Source organism: Schistocerca serialis, chromosome 2 (genome assembly GCF_023864345.2).
Source record: "Schistocerca serialis cubense isolate TAMUIC-IGC-003099 chromosome 2, iqSchSeri2.2, whole genome shotgun sequence".
Classification (NCBI taxonomy): domain Eukaryota; kingdom Metazoa; phylum Arthropoda; class Insecta; order Orthoptera; family Acrididae; genus Schistocerca; species Schistocerca serialis.
The window spans coordinates 734,871,357-734,895,119 of NC_064639.1; the positions used below are offsets into that span (position 1 = coordinate 734,871,357).

Below are 23,763 nucleotides of genomic sequence, written 5' to 3' on the forward strand. Positions count from 1 at the left end.
TACTCCTTAACCCCAAGTGTTTCCCCTGAGGCCTGGAAACAGTGACTTTTTAAGCCATTACCTAAAAAGGACTCTGCCACAGCACCTTCTGATAACTAAACTATTTGCATTCTTCCCACACTGTCCAAGTCCTTAGTAGTTACAATCCACAACCACTAACAAAGTACCTAACTACAAACAATCTACTAGACAAATACCAGTCACATTTCCATAAACATCGCAGCACATCATCTGCCTTAATAAAGATCACAGATGACCTGAAGCTTGCCATGGGTGCACATGGGGCAACTATGACATGCTTCTTGGATTTCAGCAAAGCCTTTGACACCAGTGACTATGACATCTTATTTGCCAAACTCAGCAGCCTAAATTTCTCTCCAAGTGCAGTGCCTGGCACCATAAAGTCACAAGGGGGGAAGGTGGTGTCAGGTATCTGTCAGGGTCTAGTATTACGTCATATACTCTTTTCATTGTATATAAATGATGTGTCATCAATATTGTCGTATTGAAAATACCACATGATGACCTCCACTTGTATCTAAGTACAAACCCTATAAACCTGAAGAGAGCTGCTGGGAATCTAAATACTGACCTGTGTGCAATATCCAAATGGGTTCAGGATACAGGATTAAAGCTCAACCCACCCAAAACCCAAGCCGAACCGGTTGGCCATTCTAGATTCATTAGCCTGAAATATCAAGAATCCTACAGTCTTTAACCCTAAATGGGATAAATATCAACTTCTCTCCTTCAGCAAAGAGTCTAGGAGTAATAGATATAAATTGGACTCAGCACATAACTGTGATGTCCAAGAAACCATAGCATCTTTCCATGCCCTACAAAAATATGACTTGAAAAGGAAACTTGTACAAACACTTATACTTTCAATTATTGATTACAATGATGTTATCCTTCAAGACCTTTCTCAGGAGAGTTCACAGTGCCTGGGACTGGTTATGAATGCTGTGTTTTTTTATATTTGTGATGTAGATCTGTAAATACTTTTAACTGTCAATGTCATTATTGTTACTAATGTCACAATTATTGTCAGTATTATCATCATGATTGTTATTATTATCAAAATTATTATTAGTATTATCATTATTAGTGGCTGGAGCTGCAGTAGTACAAGAAATGCCAGTATTAACTTCGTTAGTTCATAGTCAGGATAATTTACTCACACAACTACTGCAAACATTAAAATAATTTTAATACTAGCTGTCATATTAAAATTGTTATTTTTGTAGGTAACTATTATGTAATATATATAATGTACAACATCCCAGTCCATCCATATGCCACTCCCATTCTCTACCCCTTGCCACAGGTGTCATGTTGCTGTGACAGACCAAAGTGTAAGCTTGCCCAATCTACTCTTCCAGCACCTCCTACTCTAATCCTGCCCCATCAAAGGCTGGGCCACCTGTGAAACCAGCCATGTCATATACTGAATCTGCTGTAAACAATGCAGAGTTGTTTATGTTGGTATGACTACCAACCACCCGATCACTACGATGAATGTTCACCGCCAAACAAAAGCCAAGAATGAAGTTCACCATCTCATGGTTACAGCATGCAGCTGAGCACAATATGCTCAATTCCAGTGGCTGCTTCACAATCTGATCCATCTCAATCCTTGCCTACACCACCACCTTCTCTGAACTGCACAAATGGAATGATCCTTACAACAAACTCTCTGCTCCCATAATCATCCTGACTTAAACCTCAGGCAACTCACTGTCTCTGCACCCTCTTGCCAACTGTTTCCCCTTCCTTGATCTTGTCATCCACTTCCATTTAACATCTCCATTTAGCCTTCAGCATGCACTGCTTCCAATTGGCCCCTACAATAATGCATTACATGGCTGTCCCACATACATACCACATCTCTCTCCTGCATTTGTACCTAGCAAACTGGGTGCCAGCCCCTGAGCTGCAACAACCCACCCACAGTCCCTCTCCTTGCTTTCCTCCCTCTCTGCCCATCCCACTGAACTCTACTCCCTCCACAACTACCAAAATACAGCATTTGCAATGTTACTTCAACTGGCACCATGTAGAGGCATAGGCTCATGTGTGTGTATGTGGGGGGGGGGGGGGGGGGGGGTTACTCTAGCTAATCAAAGGATAACTCTGAAAGCTAACAAGTTTTTGTTTCCTTTCTTTTATGTACACCTATCAACAACTCAATATTTCTGTGTTTTGGTGTATGGTTTCCTTTAATACAAAAGTATTAAAATAAGAAGTTTCAGAAAGAAGCCCTCAGCATGCTACGGACAGAAGTAAAACGTTAGTGTAATGAGTGTTGTGGGAACTGTGAAGGCAACACTACTTATGACCTATATAAGAACTTTTTTCTGTTTTCTTTGTTACTTTCTTTTTTTTTTTTTTCATAGTTGTACATGAATGTCTAGTAATAAAGCATAGTGTTTATTTCGTTCTATAATGTAATGAGTAACTGTTTGTTGAAAATAACAATATGCAAAAGATTTTATTTCCCTTTTGGTCATTAGTAATTAGGTTTTCATGTCCATTGAATATGCAAAATATTTTGATTCTTTATTTATCATTTGTTGCATTAATTTTGATTGGAATGCCTTTGCAAAGTTAAAAGTATACTGAGATATTGCACAAGCAGAGTGGGAGTGATCAGAACATTGATTGTGAGGGTCAAACAGTGTGAGCAGAGCTAATGTTTCTATGAGGAAGGCGGAAGGGAATTAAAAAGTGTGCTGACTATGTCATGTTGTGAAACAATTGGTGTGAACAAAACTGATTAATGATGAGTAGATTTCTGCTCTTTCCTGTAATGGAAATAGCTTTAAAACTGTCTACTAAACTGTGTTACTTCAGTGCTGTGCATGAGAGACATAATAAATCGCTTGTGCAAAGCTGAAAGTTGGCAACAACTGTAACAACATCTAACTATCCAGTGGCCTTTAAAATCCCACTGATGAAATCACCACTGAGTGGGAAGTAAAATTCCACATGAGATAATTCATTTGCAGCATCTAGGAGCTGATTTCAACACGCCGTCTGCAATTATGAGCTGTCGACAACATTGCACCTCACCACCTGCATTGTAACTGATAAGGATATCTGCTTTAGACCTCGTCAAAGACTAAAACAAATGTTAAAACTGTAAACTTTATATTTGGAACTTGTTCAAAGAAACAAATCTTTAATTTGCTTTTTCTTTAAAATAAATGTCATGTTAGTGAAATTTTGTTATTAATGTAGACATTCTCAACCTGCATTAGTGTTGTTTCCAATCCTATGCCTATTTCTTTCATTCATAATTTTAACACTGCTGCCACTGCCTGCTATTTTAAGTATCTTTTGGTAAGTGTAAAACATATGTGCACTGTAATTTCTGTGAGTGAATTTAATCTGCAATTATTTAGGCATTGTACTTGTTTGAATTGTGGTATCCATCATTAAGCTGAATGCAACAGCCAATGACAGTAAAGCTGCTTACACCTGATTGGTGAAATATACGCAGATCTGAGTAAACATAATAACAAGTGTCGGACTGAGCACTGTGTGTTCAATTACAAGCAAACATCGTATTGCCATATCATCATAACCATATATGCATGCAGTTGTACCGTACTTAACTGTGTATGCAGAGATAAATGTTACGCAAAATGGTCAAACTTTTGTTAGTATAGTGGTCATATCTTTGGTCTAGGACACACAGATTACAATATACTCTCCCTCTAAATCAGGACAGGTACAATTATGGACTTTGGATACTGAAAGAAGTAGCTGTGCAACAGTTATAAAGAAAAGTGCATCATTAAATTGTACAAAAAACTAATTAAGAAACAAATGAATAGGGTAGATGATAAAAGCAAAACATAAAAAAGCAATTATGTTGAACTGACTTACAGCTTACAGAGGAAAAGTGTCTGAACAGACAGCTCATTCCAAAAAAAAGTTCATGATAAATACATAGTCAGGAATGTAAAAGAGTCTATTTTGTTAGAATATAAAAGTGCCTATTTTGTTGTTATGTTCTGAATGGATGCCATTTTAACACTCCTGAAGAGCTTGAAATATCTATTAATTTAAAAAAATGACCAGAACATTTGTTAAATGAACAAAGCTATTTCCATAACAAAGCCTTTTCTGAAGTATTTTTTGAGATTTTAGGATGCTTATTTGCCTTGTTTTTACCTTGTCCTTTTTGTGGTTTGTTTCTTTGCCAGTTCACACTTGTCCAGTAGTATTTATCAATGTTCCATTCTGGCTGTTTAGGGATGCTTGCAACTGCCAGCTACTAGTTTACTACTTGCTGATAGCATCTGCTGACTGGTGTCATATTTCATGCTTCCAGTCCATGTCTAGCTTATCTGTACCAGTTGCTGAGTAGTAATTAACTAGTTTTCTACTTTTGGAAGGCTTTCTCTCACAATCCTTTTTTAAAACTGTGTATATTTTTAAGCTTACAAGGGCTGTTCAAAAAATTCTGGAACATTTGTAATTTTGCAACAATGGTGTGGTGTAGTGAAAAAGGGTTGGCATCCCTGCACAAACCTATGTTTAGTGTGTAACTGCCAGAACTTTCATCGTTGTATGTCTGTTATTATTGTTCAGTGCCGTATTGAGCAGAAAGTTGTGTAGCACAGTTTGTAAATTTTGAGAATTCAGAGTTAGAGGAGCAACGTGCCTGTATTAAATTTTGCATGAAACTCAAGAAAACCTTTACATAGACACACCAAATGATGCAGGAAGCCTATGGTGATGATTGCTTAAGCTGTACTCAGTGTAACAAATGGTTCACATGGTTTAAAAATGGCCAGATGAAAGTTAAAGAGGACCCTTGAGGACACCCTCTGATGTCTACTGACAATGCTCACGGCAAGAACATCAATGAAATTGTGCATGCCAATCAAAGACTGACTCTCAAAGATATTTTAGAAGAATGTAACATTTCAGTTGGATCATGTCATGAAATCCTTACACAGCACCTTGAAATCTTCACAATGGGTTGGGAAACATTCTCCAAGACCAAAAAAAGGCTTGTCAGGTCAAATGTCAAAGCCAAGCTGATAGTTATCTTTGACTTTGAAGGATTAGTTCATCATAAATATGTGCCACAGAGACAAACCATTAATCAGTGGTACTATCAGGATGTGTTGCGATGTGTTTGAGAAAATTTGAGAAGGATATGGCGAGAATAATAATAAGTGACATTGTGTACAGAAGATCGGTGAGTAACAGCTATGTGCAGAGAATAAATGGCAATATTGAAGAACAGTGCAATAAACTAGGAGTTGTTTTCATTGATTCCCACAAATTTCTAAGTGCAAAGTGTCTTACCAAAGATGGTCTACATCTGAATAGATTGGGCTCAAAAATATTCAGTAAGATGTTCATAGATACTTACCAGATCATAAAAAATAAGGGAAACTTATAAGTAGTGATACACAACACACACACACACACACACACACACACACACACTCACTGGTCATACTGGACTCAAGAGTCAATTACCGCAGCACAGTGAGGGGGGGGGGAGGGGGGGGGGGGGAACATGTAGCATTAAGAAAGACAGAACCAAACCATTATCTAGCAGGAAATGTGCTAAAGCCTGTAAGTGATAGTCAAAGTGGGTACGTTATCCACTGGAATATAAATGGCTTAAGCACTGATGCTTTTAACAATAAAAGCTCCAACTTCAGATTAGCAAGTAGATTTTGCAGAAGAAACAAGTGACATGGAGGTTCATGTATACTTCTACACAGTGATACAAATTATGAGACCAGAAACTGCTTTAATTATTTAAATGAAGAATGTATGTTGGAGAGCTGTTGTGTAGGACTGTCCAGAGTGGCCGAGCGGTTCTAGGCGCTACAGTCTGGACCCATGTGATCGCTAAGGTCGCAGGTTCTAATCCTGCCCTGGGAATGGATTGTGTGATATCCTTAGGTTAGTTATGTTTACGTAGTTCTAGGTTCTAGGGGACTGATGACCTCAGAAGTTAAGTCCCATAGTGCTCAGAGTCATTTGAACCATTTTTTTGTTGTTGTGTAGAAATAGTGGACCCACTAGCAAATATTATAATAATCTCAATATACAGAATTGCAGGGATATCAACAACAGAACTATTCTTATCTAAGCTTCAATTTATGCTAGAAGATCTTTGCAGAGAAAAAAAAGAAAAAAGTTGTAATAGCTGCTGATTTTAATATTGATATCACATGTGATAGTAGCCACGCTTCAAGTTTCACTGATTTAGTAAAGAAATATGGTTTCAAATTGATTTTCTTTGAATCTACCAGAGACAATGGGCAATCAGCAACATGCATTGACAATGTTCTAACTAATTATGTATATGAAGAGGTGTATAAATTTTGTCTAGATCTAGGTATTTCAGATCATTGTGCATTGTTCATTGAGCTGCCACAGACAGACAGGAACATTTCATGTATGGGAACCCAAACTTTAGCAAAGAAAACTTGCTAACATTTAGTGAGAAGCTAAGAGATAAAACATGGCTTTTGATTATTGTAACTCAAGTAATGAAAGCTTTGAGAAGTTCCTAAATAGTTTTCTTGGAGACTTTAATGAAACATTTCCACCTAGACTCTGCAGCAGTAAAATAACAAATACAGTAAAGTGGATTACCCAGAGCATAAAAATTTCCAGTGTAAGGAAAAGGCAACTGCACAGAGAACTAAAATATAATAAAGATATTGATTTCATTAAATATGTTAGACTCTATAAAACCATATTTAAAAGAGTTGTCAAGGCAGCAAAATAACTGGAAAATAGCAGGCTAATTTTAAATAATAAAAATAAGATAAAGGCTGTGTGGTCAGTCATTGAATCTGAGTTAGGTGTTAAAGCCTGTAACCAAGAATTTCCAAAAGTTGACATTGTAGGAAATACTATTGTAATCCAACTCAGATACCAGTGTACTTTAATGAATTCTTTATAAATGTAGCAAAGTCTGTTACATCACAGATTATCAAAACAAAGTAAATCCCTTTGGCCTAGGTGAAAACTCTGAAAACTTTACAAAATTCTCAAAAGTTTCTGTGAAGGATGTAGAAAATTCTATTCTAATATTAATGGATGGAATACCCACCAGAGTTATTAAAGTGGTACACAATAGAATTGCAAACCCACTAGCTCAGATAATAAATCAGTGTTTTGAAGAGGGCTGTTTCCCAGAGGTACTGAAATATGCTGAAGTCAAACCAATATTCAAGAAGCGGTCAAGAGAGATCATGGGAAATTATCATCCTATCTTGATTCTCCCAGTCCTATCTAAAATATATGAAAAACTTGCAGTTGCACAAATCCAAAACTTCATTGCAAAATATTCTGTTATTCTAAACAATCATTTTGGTTTTCAGCAGGGTAAAAACACCATCAATGCAGTAAACAGTTTCATTGAGAAAATAATACCATCATTAGACAAAAGAAATAAGGTGGCAGGAATTTTCTGTGACCTTACAAAGGCATTTGATTCTGTAAACCATGCATTGCTTGTTTATAAACTTGAAAAGTATGGCATTAGCGGCAGTGCCCTACAACGGCTTAAATCCTACTTATCCAACAAAAAGCAAACAGTTAGCATTTCTTCAAATGGCACATATTATTTTTCCGACTGGAAAAAAATATTTCAGGGTGTTTCACAAGGCTCCATATTAGGCCCAGTACTATTTCTCTTTTATGTTAATGACTTACCATTAAATATCAGCTCCCCATCAGTTCTGTTCGCAAATGATACTTCTGTTGAAGATCAGGACTTGGAAAAAATTCCCAAATCTGTAATCAGTACCCTCAGTACCTTAGAAACTTGATTTCAGCTAAATCTAAACATATCTAAGGCTCACGTGATGCAGTTCAGAAAGCAGTTCAGTCAAAATGTGAGCAGATTAAGACTGTGCACAACAACCAAGGTATAGAAGAAGTTGACTCAACCAAATTATTAGGTTCAAATGTAGATAAAAATTTGAGCTGGCAGGCACACATTGAATACCTGGCAAACAAACTGAGCAGCTTTGCATTTGCAATGCAAATTTTGTCAACTGCAACTGACATGGACACACAAAAAGTAGTGTACACAAGCTATTTTGAATCCATTATTAGGTATGGTATTGTTTTTTGGGGTAACTCAACAAACATAGTGCGGATACTAAAAATACTGAAAAAAACCATACGAAATTTGTGCACTGCAAATCACAAAAAACCACGTCGACCATTATTTCGTAAGCTTAAATTATCTGCCATCCTTATACATATATGAGATTATTATTTTTTTGTACACCAGACAAATTATTTGAGGGAAACCATTTTGTCCATTCACATGATACCAGAAACAAAGATAATTTTATGCTCCCCACCCACTGCCTCAGACTGTATGCCGAGGGACCTCAATACATGGGAATGAAAATTTGTAATAAATTAAAGGGGAACAAGTTGATGCAGATGAATTTAGGTTCACTTAATAGCTATATGAGGTACTGACACTGAAGTGTTATTACTCAGTGGATGAATTCATGCAGGACAAACTGGAAATTTGAGCTGGGTACAATGTGTTATCCTTATGGTGTTGTTATTTATTATAGTGCTATTATTTATTAATGTAAAAATCATTCTAATTGTTTTATAAATTTTGACATGTCTCCTGTATGCAAACCAAATGGATTGCAAATGTATGTCATGAGATGAATAAAACACAACTCACAATGTGGAAAGACAGTTCATGGCTCTTGCATCACGATAATGAACCCACACATTTGTCCCTGTTGGTGTGCAACTATTGCACGAAAAACGAGATCACTGTGCTGCCTCATTCCCTGTACCCTCCAGACCTGGCCCCTGCAAACTTCTTTTTATTTCCGTAGTTGAAAACCACATTGAAAGGATGAAGATTTGCGAAGAAAGATGTGGTAACAGAAAATATGCAGACTGCGCTTCACGCGATCCAGCAAGAAGCATAGCGAGACTGGTTCCAGAGGTGGAAACAGTGTTGAGAGTGGTGTATCAACTATGGAGGAGAGTATTTCCATGGAGGCCATGCACAATAAGTGAAAGGTAAGCACAGAAAAATTTTGTGGACCAAGTTCCAGAATTTTTTGAACAGGCCACGTATATTTGTAATTTGAGAGCTTCCTACTTTATGCTGTTACATAGTTACCACTAGTCTACTGTTCCAACAACAAGAGCACGAGATGTTTATGTTGTGAAGGTCTTTACACACAAGGACATAGACAAGAGGGGGGGGGGGAGGGCTGTCCAGGAGATCCAGACACCCCCCCCCCCCCCTTTGAGGGCATTGCTGCTACTTTTATGCAATGTAACGAGACTCTGGAGTAGGTATATAATCACTGGCATGTGGGCAAGGGATTAGTGTGACATTCACGCCTTTCTGACATGCGGGCACTGAATGCAGAAACATGACCTATAGTGGTGTTATTACCAAATGCATCCAAACAGGACCAACATGCTGTTATTCTTCTCTTGGCATCTATCAGAGAATGAAGAATGTGTATGAGGCAGCACACCTCCCCATATTGCAAATGTTGTACCGCAGAAGTTGCACAACTCATGTAGGAGACACTCAAGCACCTGCCCTATAGTCCTGATCTCTCCCTGTGTGATTATGATGCCTTTGGTCCCTTAATAAAGGCCTTAAGAGGTCAACAATTCTTGTGTGCGAGGATGTGCAGCATGCAGTTATGCACTTCTTCATGCAGGAGGATATGATGTTTTATCATAAGAATATCTTTAACCAGGTGCATCAATGGAATCATTGCTTCAGTGCCCAGGCAATTTTGCCTGAGTGGCATACCAATTCTGGACTGTACGGCCTCTGAATGGAAACTTATTGATCACCTTCTGTAATCTATTTTCAACCATATGACAGAAGACATTACACACTATCTATAGTCAACAAGGCTATAAATAGATTTAAGACATCAATATATTGACAGTACAATTGGCTACTGCCTATCCCTACTTTAGCCAAGACCAACTATTGTACATTGTTGACTTTACTTGAGTTCAACTGTTATTTTGTTAATCAGTTTAATGCTTACAAGTAACTGAATTTAATGTAAGTGCTGTCATTTATTGTTTCTGCATTGTTCTGATAGTTTCTAACTTTGTATAAGTTTGTAATAAGAAAGAAGAGGAAACCCGATTTTGATTCATCCACTCATATTGTGAGAAGTTAAAAATATGCATGCACTACTATAATAGCCAAATTACCTATCTATAGCAGTTTAATGTAAGCATTGGACTTGTTATTTGGAGACCATAGAACTTTGGGGTTGCAATATTTCAATATTCTACAAGGCAATGGAGCAATAATTAACATTAAAATCAGGGCATAAAAATACACTTGGATTTGCCTGTGACACTCCAAAACCTTGTTGACCAACAAAAATATTGCATAAACATTCTTTAAAAATTTGCTAGAAATTCTATCATCATTAGCCCAAATGCTTAAGTATCACCCAATCTGGTAACATGGAACATATGCAGATTATGAAAACTGGTTCAGATACAGACTGATGAGGAAGAGTATGTGGAGAGAAGAAGGGGTATGTGATGACAGCATAGTCTCTAGTTCATTCATTTCTAAACCATTTTTTCATTGGGCTGCTTAAATTTGTCTGAGCCAACTGCAACCTGCATCCTTCCCCTTTTCATCCACAATCAGTTTACACTCTTGTAATATTATAATAACTGAAGCCACAAATTCCCAGCACTATTAAATCTTAAAATATGCATAAATTCATCCACTATCAGATGACATAACATTCACAATTAAAGGAAAAATATAAAATATGAGAATTCCATCTTTTTTGTGATGCATTTTATTTTATTTGAAAACAATGTACAACAACCAGTGTTGCCAAATTTTCCACCAACTGGGGTAGCTCTGCATCTTGAGGTACGGATATAGCAGTCCCTGGATTCAGGAAGCAGGAGGGACGCATCCACCAGCAACCTTGAAAATGGTTTTCTGTGGTTTCCCTTTTCAGTTTATGCAAATACTAGGGGTTGTGCCTTGCTATAGGCCACAGTCAATTGTTTTCAAATTTCTCTCTTTGCCTACAGATTCCAGTTCCCTTAAAGATGCAGACTCTCTGCTTAAATGAAAAGAGTTGCATCGAAGGTGAGTTGAACATCTCTTCATAGACTCTTGGGACCAAAAGCTATATTTACATTGGAAGGCAGCTAGCAACTGCCATTTTGTGCATAAAGATGCCTCACTTGTGAAACGGTGATATATTATATCTTCAAGTGTTGCTACAAGAATGATGTTCTACTGTGAAATGTCTTATTCGTAATGTCCTTGGAACAGTCAGTCCAACCGCCACACCTCTAATGTACTTGTAAATGAACGTCATATAAGCAACAATGTATGTTGTACAGTATAGATGAATTTATTAGCATCAATGACTATATAATCCTATTATCATAGATAAATAAAAACTGATTTATGGTGTCACATACATTAGAATCTGGCTGAAATTAACAAATGGATCAATGTTAGGATTTCAAAACTGTAGCTCAAAGCATCTCTGCATTCCATTTCATTTTGTGAATAAATTTGGTCACTATAGTTTCAAGTTGACTGTTGAAATAATAATTTAAAAGAAGTTCTTAATCAGTCAAGGAAATTGAAACATTGTCATGAAATCTAAAATATTTAATAGAATGTGAACTGAGGAATTTAGGATGCTTTGATGTGCTGAAGGAATTGTGACTTGGTTTCAGATAAGTTGTAAATTTGAATAGAAGACTGTAGTAGGAGAAATATAGCTATTGTCGGAAGAGATCTGAACCATTAACTTTATAAGATATTCACCTTAATGTTAAAATTCTTCTCTGTGACAGTGAAACATATATTAGAAGACTGAGCTGTGTTTTCTTAGCAAAGTAGCAATCCATTATAGTCAAAAATATATTGCCTCCCAAAGGCAAATTATGTACATAAAATAAACAAATAAATGAGTTTTCAGAATAAAATGAAAAACAAGAGCCTTTTTAAGGTCCTCTTTAACAAATTGGACCCCACTTTGATAGAATCCTGGCTATGTCCTTGTTCCAGGCCACTCCAGGTCACAAGTTACTTTGTGGCAAAATAAAATACATACTATTGTGTATAGAGGTTACAGCAACATGAAAAGGGCGGATTGCTACTCACAACATAGAGGAGGCGTTGACAGACAGACATGCACATTGAAAAACTGCTAGATATTATTCAGCTCTTGTACTAGTACAAAACTTACACACATTCACAACTCTCTCTCTCTCTCTGTCTCTCTCTCTCTCTCTCTCTCTCTCACACACACACACACACACACACACACACACAACACACACATACAGTCACTGTGGTTTCCAGGTGCTAAGGCCTGACTGTGACTGCACCTGAGATGAGTGATTTTCTTTGCTGGTGCAGGTTGTGGATGTACGGAAGAGGTATGAGGTGTGGAGCAAGAGAGATGGCAGAGTGGGTGGTGGTGTGTGTGGGGGGGGGGGGGGGGGGGGGCAGGGGAAAGGGAGAATATGCTAATGCTGCCTGTGGGAGCATGCAGGGACATGGTGGGGACAAGATAGTGGGGTGCAACAAAAGAATGTGCTGGGAGGGGGAAGGCATAATTGGGAGAGGAGAGAAGCAGAGAAGCAAAAAGGACTAAACAGGTTTACTGGAGGTGTAGGAGGTGTGTGTGAGGTTGGATTAGGAGTAGGGAAGAGGACAGAGGTAGGTGAAGGATAGGAACTAGTAAAGGTTGGGTCAGGGGGTTTATGGGAATGAAGGATATATTTCAGGGAGAGTTCCCACCTGCAAAATTGCTAGCATTAGTGAGAAGAATCCAGATGGCACAGGCTCTGAAGCAATTGTTCAAGTTAAGCGCATTATTTTGGTCAGTATGCTCAGTACTGGGTGGCCCAGCTGTTTCTTTGCTATTCATGCTGACAGACAGCTTGTTGGTTGTCAAGTCCACTTAGGATGCATGCAGCACAGGGGTTGCAACTAAGTTGATAGATCACATGGCCTGCTTTCACAGGTGGCCCTGCCTGAGAGTGGAGTAGGTGGTAGTGAAAGGATGTATGGGATAGGTCTTTCATCTAAATCTACTGCAGGGTTACGAGCAATGAGGCAAGGGGTTCGGAGCATGAGGTGACAGAGAAGGATATTGTGGGTGGGTGGTGGAATACTACTATTGGAGGGTGGAGAGGATATTTCTCATTTCAGGGCACAATGAGAGGTAGTCAAAACCCTGGCAGAGAATGTGACTCAGTTGCTCCAGTCCTGTGTGGAGGAATCACGAGAGTGGTGGTCCTCTGTAGGCAGATTGTGGGTACTTGGGGATGGTGGGAGACTGGGGAGACAAGGCATGGGAGATCAGTTTTGGACAAGGTGGGGTAAATAATAACAGTCTGTGAAGGCCTCAGTGAGACCCTCGGCATATTATGGAGAGAGACTGCTCGCCACTACAAATGCAATAATCATGGGTGGCTATGATGTGTGTAAGGGAATTCTTGGTGTAAAATTGGTGGCAGCTGTTGATATTGGTAGGTTTGACATAGATGGAAGTACTGATGTTGCCATCTTTGAGGTGGAGGTCAGTATCAATGAAGGTGGCTTGTTGGGCTGAAGAGGACCAGGTGAAGTGAAAAGGGAAGGAGGTGTTGAGAAAATAGAGGAATATGACTAGAGTATCGTCATCCTCAGTCCAGATAATGAAGATTTCATTGATTAATCTGAACTGGATGAGGGTTTGGCATTCTGAGTGGTCAGGAAGGATTCCTGTAAGTGACTCACTAGTAGTTTAGGAAGGATGGTGCCATACAGATGCCCATTACTGTACCATGGATTTATTTGTAGGTGATGTCTTCAAAGTAGAAATGATAATAATTGTGGGTGAGGATATAGTGACCAGAAAAGAGGCTGTAGGTTTGGAGCCAGTCAGGCATTGGGAAAAGCAGTAGTGTTCAATAGCCACAAGCCCATAGGCAGTGATCAGCAGGGCACTGGGTGGTAAAGGAACAGGAACTGTGGAGATTTGGAAGAGGAAATGGTTGGTTACATGTAATACTCTGAATGTGTTGGTCCAAAAAGTTGGGGACACAGTTACCAGCCACAAGGGGTCATCCTGTGTTGTTGGGTTTATGTAGTTTAGGAACCATGTAGGTCTTGTAGTGGACATACCTGGCAGAGGGCAGAGTCCCTCCATCTGTTTAATCCTACAGTTCATAACCACTGTTGTGGAGCCTTTGATATCAGGTAGTATTATATGGTCAGGGTCAGTTTTTAGGCAGTGAATTGCAGTTTTTCTGCGGATGTGAGTTTGTTTTCTATGTAGAGGATCAATCAACTCTTAGTTTTGATGGATTAGTTGAAATTCACCACAAGTTTCTATCTTCATTCATGTGGAAGATATAGTGTTGCAAAATCAGACAAATCTTTCTGAAATATCCTGTATAATGTTTCAAGTCCTCAGTAGTCAACTGCTGATATCTCTCTGCCTTTATAACTGGACAGCAATGTGAGCTTGTTTAGTTTTAGCTTTTCTGTATTTTTTGTGGGCTTTGGGTTATGCATGTACAGTTCTCCATGAGATGGAATGTGTCAGTAAGTTCACAAGTAAGATAAATTTTTTCTACGATAACATGGCTACCAATCAATGTAGCCTTACAACATACTTACTGACTGCACAGTAATTCAAATGTTGAGTAGGCTGAGTTGTCAAGTTGAAATCAGTCCAGTTTGTTTTTAAATGTTGAATTATCTGTCAGTGCATTTAATTTACAAAGAAGGTGATCAAATATTTTATGGCTGTGTATTTTGTTCCTTTCTGTTCAAGAGTAAAGTTATGTTGTGGTTAGTTGAGGTTACTTCTGTTCCTAGTTTTTTTATTAATGCTATGAATAAACAAGGCTTTCTTGCAGGCAATTATGCTCCATATATCAATAGCACTCACTTATGAACAGGTCCAGAAGGATCAGTATTGATAGTTTGCCACACTGCCTATGTAATAAACAGAAATGGAAGGCTGAAAGATTATGGTTTAACATAATGTTCACAATGAGGTCACTGGAGATGGAGCACAAGACCAGCAAATGCAATAATGGGGAAAGGAATTGGCCATTATGTTTTTGAAGGAATAATCTTGTATCCACCTTAATCAATTTACAGAAACTTAAACATGAATGGCTAAACACATTTTAAAACCCTGCTTCTATCAAATGTGAGTCCAGTGTGCTAACAATTGTAGCAGTTGGCTTGACTAGGGTAGGGATTTAACCATGGACAGTAACACATGCCAGTGGTTTCCACCTGTCAGGATTATCTTTGGTCACAACACTGACACAAATGTGTTGCAGAAGTTGATGATTGTCACTGCTGATAGACCACAAAGGTGACTCAAGGCAACCAGCTCAAAATATCCTGTAGGTTGTTTAGTGCAGTAGACAATATGTTTACATTACATTACATCCTATTATTATTATAACCTACATTAGACATGTAAAATGTGATGGGTATTGCATTACACTACCTCTATTGACACTTATCAAATAAAATTCATCTGGGGAAATATAGTGATAATATTTGAGAAAAAAATGCATATTTAATGATTATTTACTGAAAAAGGAACAAGTAATGCATATGTAAGACACAAAAATGAAACACTTCGTTCAGCAACTTATGCTCTATAACTTATAGTAACAACTGCTAATACTGATGCTGCTAAGGCTGCTTATTTTGTTTTCTCCCACTTTTGTCCTATGGCATAATTTTTTGGGGTAACCAACCAATGGCAAAAAAGTATTCATCACTCAGAAAAGTGCAATTCAAATTCTGAGAGGAAATTATTCAAGCAGAAATCACTTTAAAATGCATAAAATATTAACAATTATCTTATAATATGTCCTATCATTTATGTGCTTTTTAATTTATAGCCTCCCCATGCACAAAATCAATAGTGCCTTTCATGACTGCAACACAAGATCAAAACACAACTTGCATGTTGATAGGGAAAACTTGACTCTAATACAAAATGGGGTACACTGCTCAAACACAAAGGTGTTTGGACACGAGAAGTTTTACCAGTGTAATGCCACAACTTAAGAGTAAATTGAGGGATTATCTCCTGGAAAACTCTTTTTTACTCTTTTGATGAATTCTTGAATGTAAACATTTTACATTGTTTTTTAGTTTAGGTGTGATGTATTGTACTTGTAACATTTGCTATTACCACTTTGTAACTGAACATGATAATGTACATCAGCATGGAAATTTTCACTCAAGCTAATGATGTACTTCAGTTCTAGCAGATTTATAATTTGTATTGTGGAATACTTGAAATTTATTATTTGATTGTTTTATAATTCTGTTTTGCTGTAGGAAATGTCTAAGTTTGTAATTGTTAGCGTATTTTGTTTTTCTGTACATACTATAATATATATCTATTAGCATCTATAAGTACTGTTCTCTTGTATAATTATGACTCATTACATATCCATGTGATCTTGTACACTAGATCAATGGAATAAATAAATAAGACACTTCAAGCTTTACAATACAAGGAAAAGATAGACTGCTACTCACCACAAAGATTACACGCTGAGTTGCAGACAGGCACAACAAAAAGACACTTACACATTAGCGTTTGAGCAAAGCATTCTTCAGAAAAGCAAATGCAAACACTTTCATTCACACAAACGAGCATACCTCACTCACACATGACCACCATCTATGACTGCTTCTACTTGGACCAGAATGCATTATATTGTAGATATTCCTTCTATTGTTGAAACTTTAACCTGGAGTTTCTATTGTTTTATTTTACATTTCAGTCCCTGGTTTTCATACTGTTAAGATTGTTTCTGCACCAGAAAATCATAAAAGAAATCAGAGGGCAGGGTAAGCTGTACAAATGCTGAAGGGAGGCTAAAGGTTCTCAGATCCATGCTTACTCACCAGATGTAAAGCTTTCATCTTTTTTGCACATGTTATTTCTCATAATCCAGAACATAGAGTGACTTTCCTTCCTTTCAGCACCTTTACGTCTCAATCCTTTCTCCCTATTTCCTACATTTCTCTTTTACTGATGAAAGGAAGGCTCAAAATTACTGAGAGCTATGGATTGGAGACTATTTTAAACTCTTGTGTCTTTCAAGCTACCATATTACTGTTTCAGTGTTTTGTAAGTAGATGCTTTCCATCTGACCAAGCATGCTTTCTTTCCATATGAATTTAGATTGTTATTAATGCAATCAGAAACACACATTATGTGCAATATATTTTGCAATGTGTCAAAAATGTTTACAGAGCATTCAGTGACTATGAATCACTGAGACTGGGATTACTCAAAGTCATTTAAAGCATCTGTTTCAACAAATTTAAGTAAAGACAGAATTTAGCTGAATTAGTATTCAGAAATCTTTGTCGAACTCCATTAATAAACATATGGTCTACAAAAAGATATACATACATGTTCAAAGATACAATATACTACCTTATATGTATCAGTATTGGCTCCCTTTATGTGCTGACTGTGTGAGCAGTGATCAATAGTTTGTGGTGTACTTTCCATTGCTCCTTCACCACCTGTGGAATTAGGAACCTGGAAAGTTGCATAAGGGCTAATATCTTGTCTGCGCCCCAGTGATATATGCACTGGAGTGGGCAAGCACAGTGATTCATTTGGGCTCGAACTGACCATTGCACCACATCCAATACTACCTCCTGCTGTTGTGTCGGACTCACATCTCCCAGTCTTCTGCACATCAGGCACAAGTCCTATCTGTGATGGCTTTTCTGTAAAATCAATGGCAATTATAAGTACACATGGGAAATATGCCAAGGATTGTTGATAATTAACACAGTGTACTAAGGTATGTAAAAATTTTTCAGAAGATTGTGGGACAAGGAAAAGAAATAGGTGCAAAAATTCAAAGAAAAGCATACAGTTAAAGTACAAGGTACATTAAAATATTCTACATCTACATCTACATCCATACTCTGCAAGCCACCTGATGGTGTGTGGCTTGAGTACCTCTATCGGTTCTCCCTTCCATTCCAGTCTCGTATTGTTAGTGGAAAGAAGGATTGTCGGTATGCCTCTGTGTGGGCTCTAATCTCTCTGATTTTATCCTCATGGTCTCTTCATGAGATATACATAGGTGGGAGCAATATACTGCTTGACTCCTTGGTGAAGGTATGTTCTCGAAACTTCAACAAAAGCTTGTACTGAGCTACTGAGCATGTCTCTTGCAGAGTCTTCCACTGGAGTTTATCTATCATCTCCTTAACTCTTTCATGATTACTAAATGATCCTGTAACGAAGTGCGCTGCTCTCCATTGGATCTTCTCAATCGCTTCTATCAACCCTACCTGGTACAGATCCCACACTGCTGAGCAGCATTCAAGCAGTGGGCGAACAAGCATACTGTAACCTACTTCCTTTGTTTTCATATTGCATTTCCTTAGGATTCTTCCAATGAATCTCAGTCTGGCATCTGCTTTACTGATGATCAACTTTATATGATCATTCCATTTTAAATCACTCCTAATGCATACTCCCAGATAATTTATGGAATTAACTGCTTCCAGTTGCTGACCTGCTATGTTGTAGCTAAATGATAAGGGATCTTTCTTTCTATGTATTCGCAGCACATTACACTTGTCTACATTGAGATTAAATTGCCATTCCCTGCACCATGCGTCAATTCGCTGCAGATCCTCCTGCATTTCAGTACAATTTTCCATTGTTACAACATCTTGATATACCACAGCATCATCCGAAAAAAGCCTCAGTGAACTTCCGATGTCATCCACAAGGTCATTTATGTATATTGTGAATAACAATGGTCCTACGACACTCCCCTGCGGCATACCTGAAATCAGTCTTACTTCGGAAGACTTCTCTCCATTGAGAATGACATGCTGTGTTCTGTTATCTAGGAACTCTTCAATATTAATTTAGAATACAAAAATAAATTCACACACACACATTTGTCACAGACCCCAGTTTGAATGAGAATTTCAGACATATAGCACAAGTCAATGAAATGCGTTAACATGCTGTATCAGGTATCAAACAGGTTTTGTTTGCCATATTAAATATTCTTCACTAATGATAATCATGAGGATGGAAAGACCCCCCACCCCTCCCTGAAGACATTTATATACTTACAGGTCTAGTTTGACAAGGGTGAAACAGTTTTAGTCAGCAGTGGACTTAAAGTAGGAACCATTCCAGGATGCACCTGAACTAATTTAGGATATGAAAAACTTACTTCCAGATGGCAGGATGGAGATTTGAGTCTCCACTCTTCCATACTAAAAATTGCAGAAGTGTAATTGATAGTATGCAGGACGTCATTTGGTTACTATTTCAGCTTGATACTCAGAGGAAGTTCATTTACATCTATAGTTTTTCTTTTCTTGTGTGCTTGATGCATATCAGTATCATTCACAGTATAATTTACATGTGACAGATGACAACTGTATAAGTAGTTCATGCAGGAACATTTTCTTTACTCAAAATTTATGATCCAAAAAAACCATGTGCACATAAAAATCCAACCTAGGTAATAATAGTTTGTTTTAGGATTGACATATCTTGTTTGAAAGCACTCATTTCCTTCATTATAAACAAAATTTAAATTTTACTTAAACTTTTGTGTTTCAAGAAATATTTTCAAATAAAATTATTTTTGTCATAAGAATTCCAGAGTCTTCAACCTTTTCAAAACTCCAATGTTAGGCCCTATTGTCTTACGGTGCTGATTTTTCTACATTCAAAAATATATACATTTGCTACAATAACCTGTTATTTAATGAAATCTTCAGGGCCCAAAATATGAGTTTTTGCCAGGCTTTTGTAGAACTAGGGGATACAAGTGCACACCCAAAAATCTTCTCCAGAGAGCAGAACCTGATTATTGGCAGCTTTTGAAAAATAGAATGTCAACAGTTAAACAAAATAACTTCATTGCAAAAACTGTATACATGTTACCAATCATTCTACTCTTTCAAATTATTATTGAAAAAGTGATAGTTTTGTGTTTCATCATTTTGTAAAAACCTTCCTACACTAATCTTTTAAATAGGTGTTGTGAACAAAGCAACTACCAGTTAGATATGGGAAAAACAAGAATTCAAAGGAAACAAATGCTCTGTTCTTGAAAACCAAAAGGTCTCAAATACACATCCAAGAACGTCAGTGTTTACAGCAGGTTGCCTGTTTTTTTAATGCTTTAAATGATACTGTTATCCACTTGTGTCCCTTTATGCAGTTTTGGCCCCTCAAACCATCCTATATAAATCATAACAATGGTTTTTGTATGTTTGAGTATAGGAAAATGAACGATTTCTCAGAACATAGCGAGATGGCAATGTCTTACATTTCAGTTTCCTGTAGATGGCTCCAAAGAGCTCTGGTTATTTCTAAAGTTTTCTAGAATGATACACAGAGCTCTACACTCTAATATTTGGGATCAATTTCACCATGTGTTTTATCAGTTGGTCAAGTGACCCAAAATACTGGGTGTCTGAACTATTCTTGGTCATTCTCAGTACACGCAGTACTCTGCTACCCTCATCCATAAGCATGCAAAGGCTGTCTTATCCTTATTCTATTTTTGCCCAGATAGTAAGTTATATGTGTTACAGGCTGATATTGCCCCAAATCTTCCAGAGAAATGTAGAAACATATACAAGGACACTGATTCCAATCTGCTCATCACTGTTGAATTACACATCACTTATTACTTATTATTCTCATGAGAATTTGTTTTAATATACGAACAACAAATCCAACTGAAATCTGAATTTCATTGATGTTATCATTCTGATCTGTATTGAGGGCATATTCACCAATGGCTCATACTAAATTTAATGCCCACGCAGGACTTGAATCTATGGTCACCTGTTACTTTCCCAGAGTCCATCTGATGCCAGTTAGACAGACAGCAGCCCAACCACCATGACATTCTTTATTGGCATGTAGAAATATTTTCAGTGTGTCCACAAAGATTTCTGCTGCTCATTTACCATTAGTCCTTAAACAACATTATTATTTTCATTTGAATTTGTTTTAAAAATATTTTATCTTCTTGCAGTTTCATAATCATTTTTGAAAATTAAAATATAACTTTCATAGCATAATTCTATGTGATTGTTGTGGTAAACATATTTTATGTTTTTTTTTAAAAAAAGAAAATGCCTTCAATTTAACATTCCACTTTTATAGCAAATTACCAAATCAATGACATTACTGTAATTCCTACTGTAACTACCAGCAAGCATGAAATGAAAATGACTGCAAATCTGAGAATGGGAACTTTGATCACATTTGCTCCGGAAATACATGCCCATATGGGAACTGAAACACAAAAACTAAGAAGTGAGAACAATCAATGGAGAGTTTAGAGGTGTGGACTGAAAACCAAGAACAAAGTATCAAGATTGCTTCTCGAGAACACAGAGAATAGAGAACTTTGTGGTTCTTAGTGTATGCACCACTACTGTCAGTTATGGTTGAGAAGCCACTCATCAATGTATATAGAGTCTGCATTTAGCCTAAGCTGAATAAAATTCTGTGTATTCTATCATTTGTATCCCTATGAACAGACACTCATTATTTAAGTTAGACACTTTGAAATCTTTGTGTATTACTGAATTATTTTGTGATGATTAAGAATCCTGATATGTGAAATATTATCATAATTAATATGACCATTGAAAATAAATATGTGTCAGTTGAAAATTAACTTCGATGGTCTTGACTTGAATTATTTAAAAACTTGTCTAAACTATCTAGCAGTCATGTATCTGATGTTAACTGAAGATGATTTATGAGTCAGTAAAAGGGCAGTGACGTAAGAAGCCCTTATTTATCTACTACTGATTGTACTGGTATTTTTCAAAGAAAATTTTTGCTTGTTGTTGTTGTGGTCTTCAGTCCAGAGACTGATTTGATGCAGCTTTTGATGCTACTCTATCCTGGGCAAGCTTCTTCATCTACAAGTACCTACTGCAACCTACATACTTCTGAATCTGTTTAGAGTATTCATCTCTTAGTCTCCCTCTACAATTTTTACCCTCCACCCTGCCATCCAATACTAAACTGGTGATTTCTTGATGCCTCAGAATTTGCCCTACCAACATATCCCTTCTTCTAGTCAAGTTGTGCCACAAATTTCTCTTCTCTCCAATTCTAATCAATACCTCCTCATTAGTTATGTGATCTACCCATCTAATCTTCAGCATTCTTGTGTAGCACCACATTTTGAAAGCTTCTATTCTCCTCTTGTCTAAACTATTTATCATCCATGTTTCACTTCCAAACATGGCTACACTCCATACAAATACTTTCAGAAACGACTTCCTGACACTTAAATCTATACTCGATGTAAACGAATTACTTTTCTTCAGAAATGCTTACCTTACCACTGCCAGTCTACATTTTATATCCTCTCTACTTTGACCATCGTCAGTTATTTTGCTCCCCAAATAGCAAAACTCATTTACTACTTTAAGTGTCTCATTTCCTAATCTAATTCCCACAGCATCACCCAATTTAATTCAACTACATTCCATTATCCTCATTTTGCTCTTGTTGATGTTCATCTTATATCCTCCTTTCAAGACACTGTCCATTACATTCAGCTACTCCTCCAGGTCCTTTGCTGTCTCTGACAGAATTACAATATCATCGTCAAACCTCAAAGTTTTTATTTCTTCTCCATGGATTTTAATTCCTACTACAAATTTTTCTTTTCTTTCCTTTACTGCTTGCTCAGTATACAGATTGAATAACATCGGGGATAGGCTACAACCCTGTCTCACTCCCTTCCCAACCACTGCTTCACTTTCATGCCCATCAACTCTTATAACTGCCATCTGTGTACTAACATGATTCACATTGTCCATTGCACTTCACATAGTGTAGACCGGGAACTGTCTGCTAGGCGTGCCCAATGTAAAACTGACTGGGCATGGCCCATACTGCCTGAGTTGTTATTGTTCCACTGGCAGAGATCACGGCCAAATTCTCGTGTGCCCTCTGGTGGATGGGACTTTACTTGCAGCAACTACTGTCCGTGACGCGCCGTGCCGATGTGTGCCTCCTGTGATCTTTCTGGTGGCTACTGCACTCCTCCTCCTTCGGGGGGTGAAGCCACTGTGATCCACTGCATCAGAAGGTGGAGCATCGTGCAGTAGTGATGACCTCCACATCCATTGGAATGCTGGAGCCGGGGGGATCTACCAACCCTCGAGCTGGAACCTTTGAATACGGTTGGAAGTGACCCACACGAAGAGTCCCCCATCGTCCCACCACTGGAGCCCAGGGCAGAATGGGTGACAAACTGTTGAACTCTGGATCCCATTCCACCTTGGGAGGGGCAAGACCCAGTGGCGGGGACAATGGGGAAGGCATGACCACTGGTGAACCAGCCTCCTGAGAAACCGGACCTGCAAGGGGGGCTGGCTCTCACCGGGGCATCTCTAACGATGGCGATACTGGTGCTGGAGCTACTGGAGGCCGCCAAGGCTGAGAACCATTGCAGTGTGGTGGAGTCACGGGTGGGAAGGGCGGTAGCGTCCACTGAGAAAACAACACGGGTGCCGGCAATGGGGAAGCCGGCACCTGAGGGGTCGGAGGGTGGGTGCCCAAACGTGGATGTAGCTGATTTTGGTGACGACGTACCTCCTGGTCCACCACCTGCAAGGTATAGAGCCAGTGGCCATTGTGGCACAAGACCACC

General features: G+C 38.0%; 1 protein-coding gene across 1 annotated transcript in view; it reads right to left on the reverse strand.

Moving 5' to 3' along the window:
- LOC126456374 (Down syndrome cell adhesion molecule-like protein 1 homolog) overlaps nt 1-23,763 on the reverse strand; it is a 72,242-nt gene that overhangs the window by 17,770 nt on the left and 30,709 nt on the right. The window contains exon 8 of the mRNA XM_050092128.1: nt 17,505-17,806. Coding sequence (XP_049948085.1) covers nt 17,505-17,806 — 302 coding nt within the window. The remainder of the gene's footprint in view (nt 1-17,504; nt 17,807-23,763) is intronic.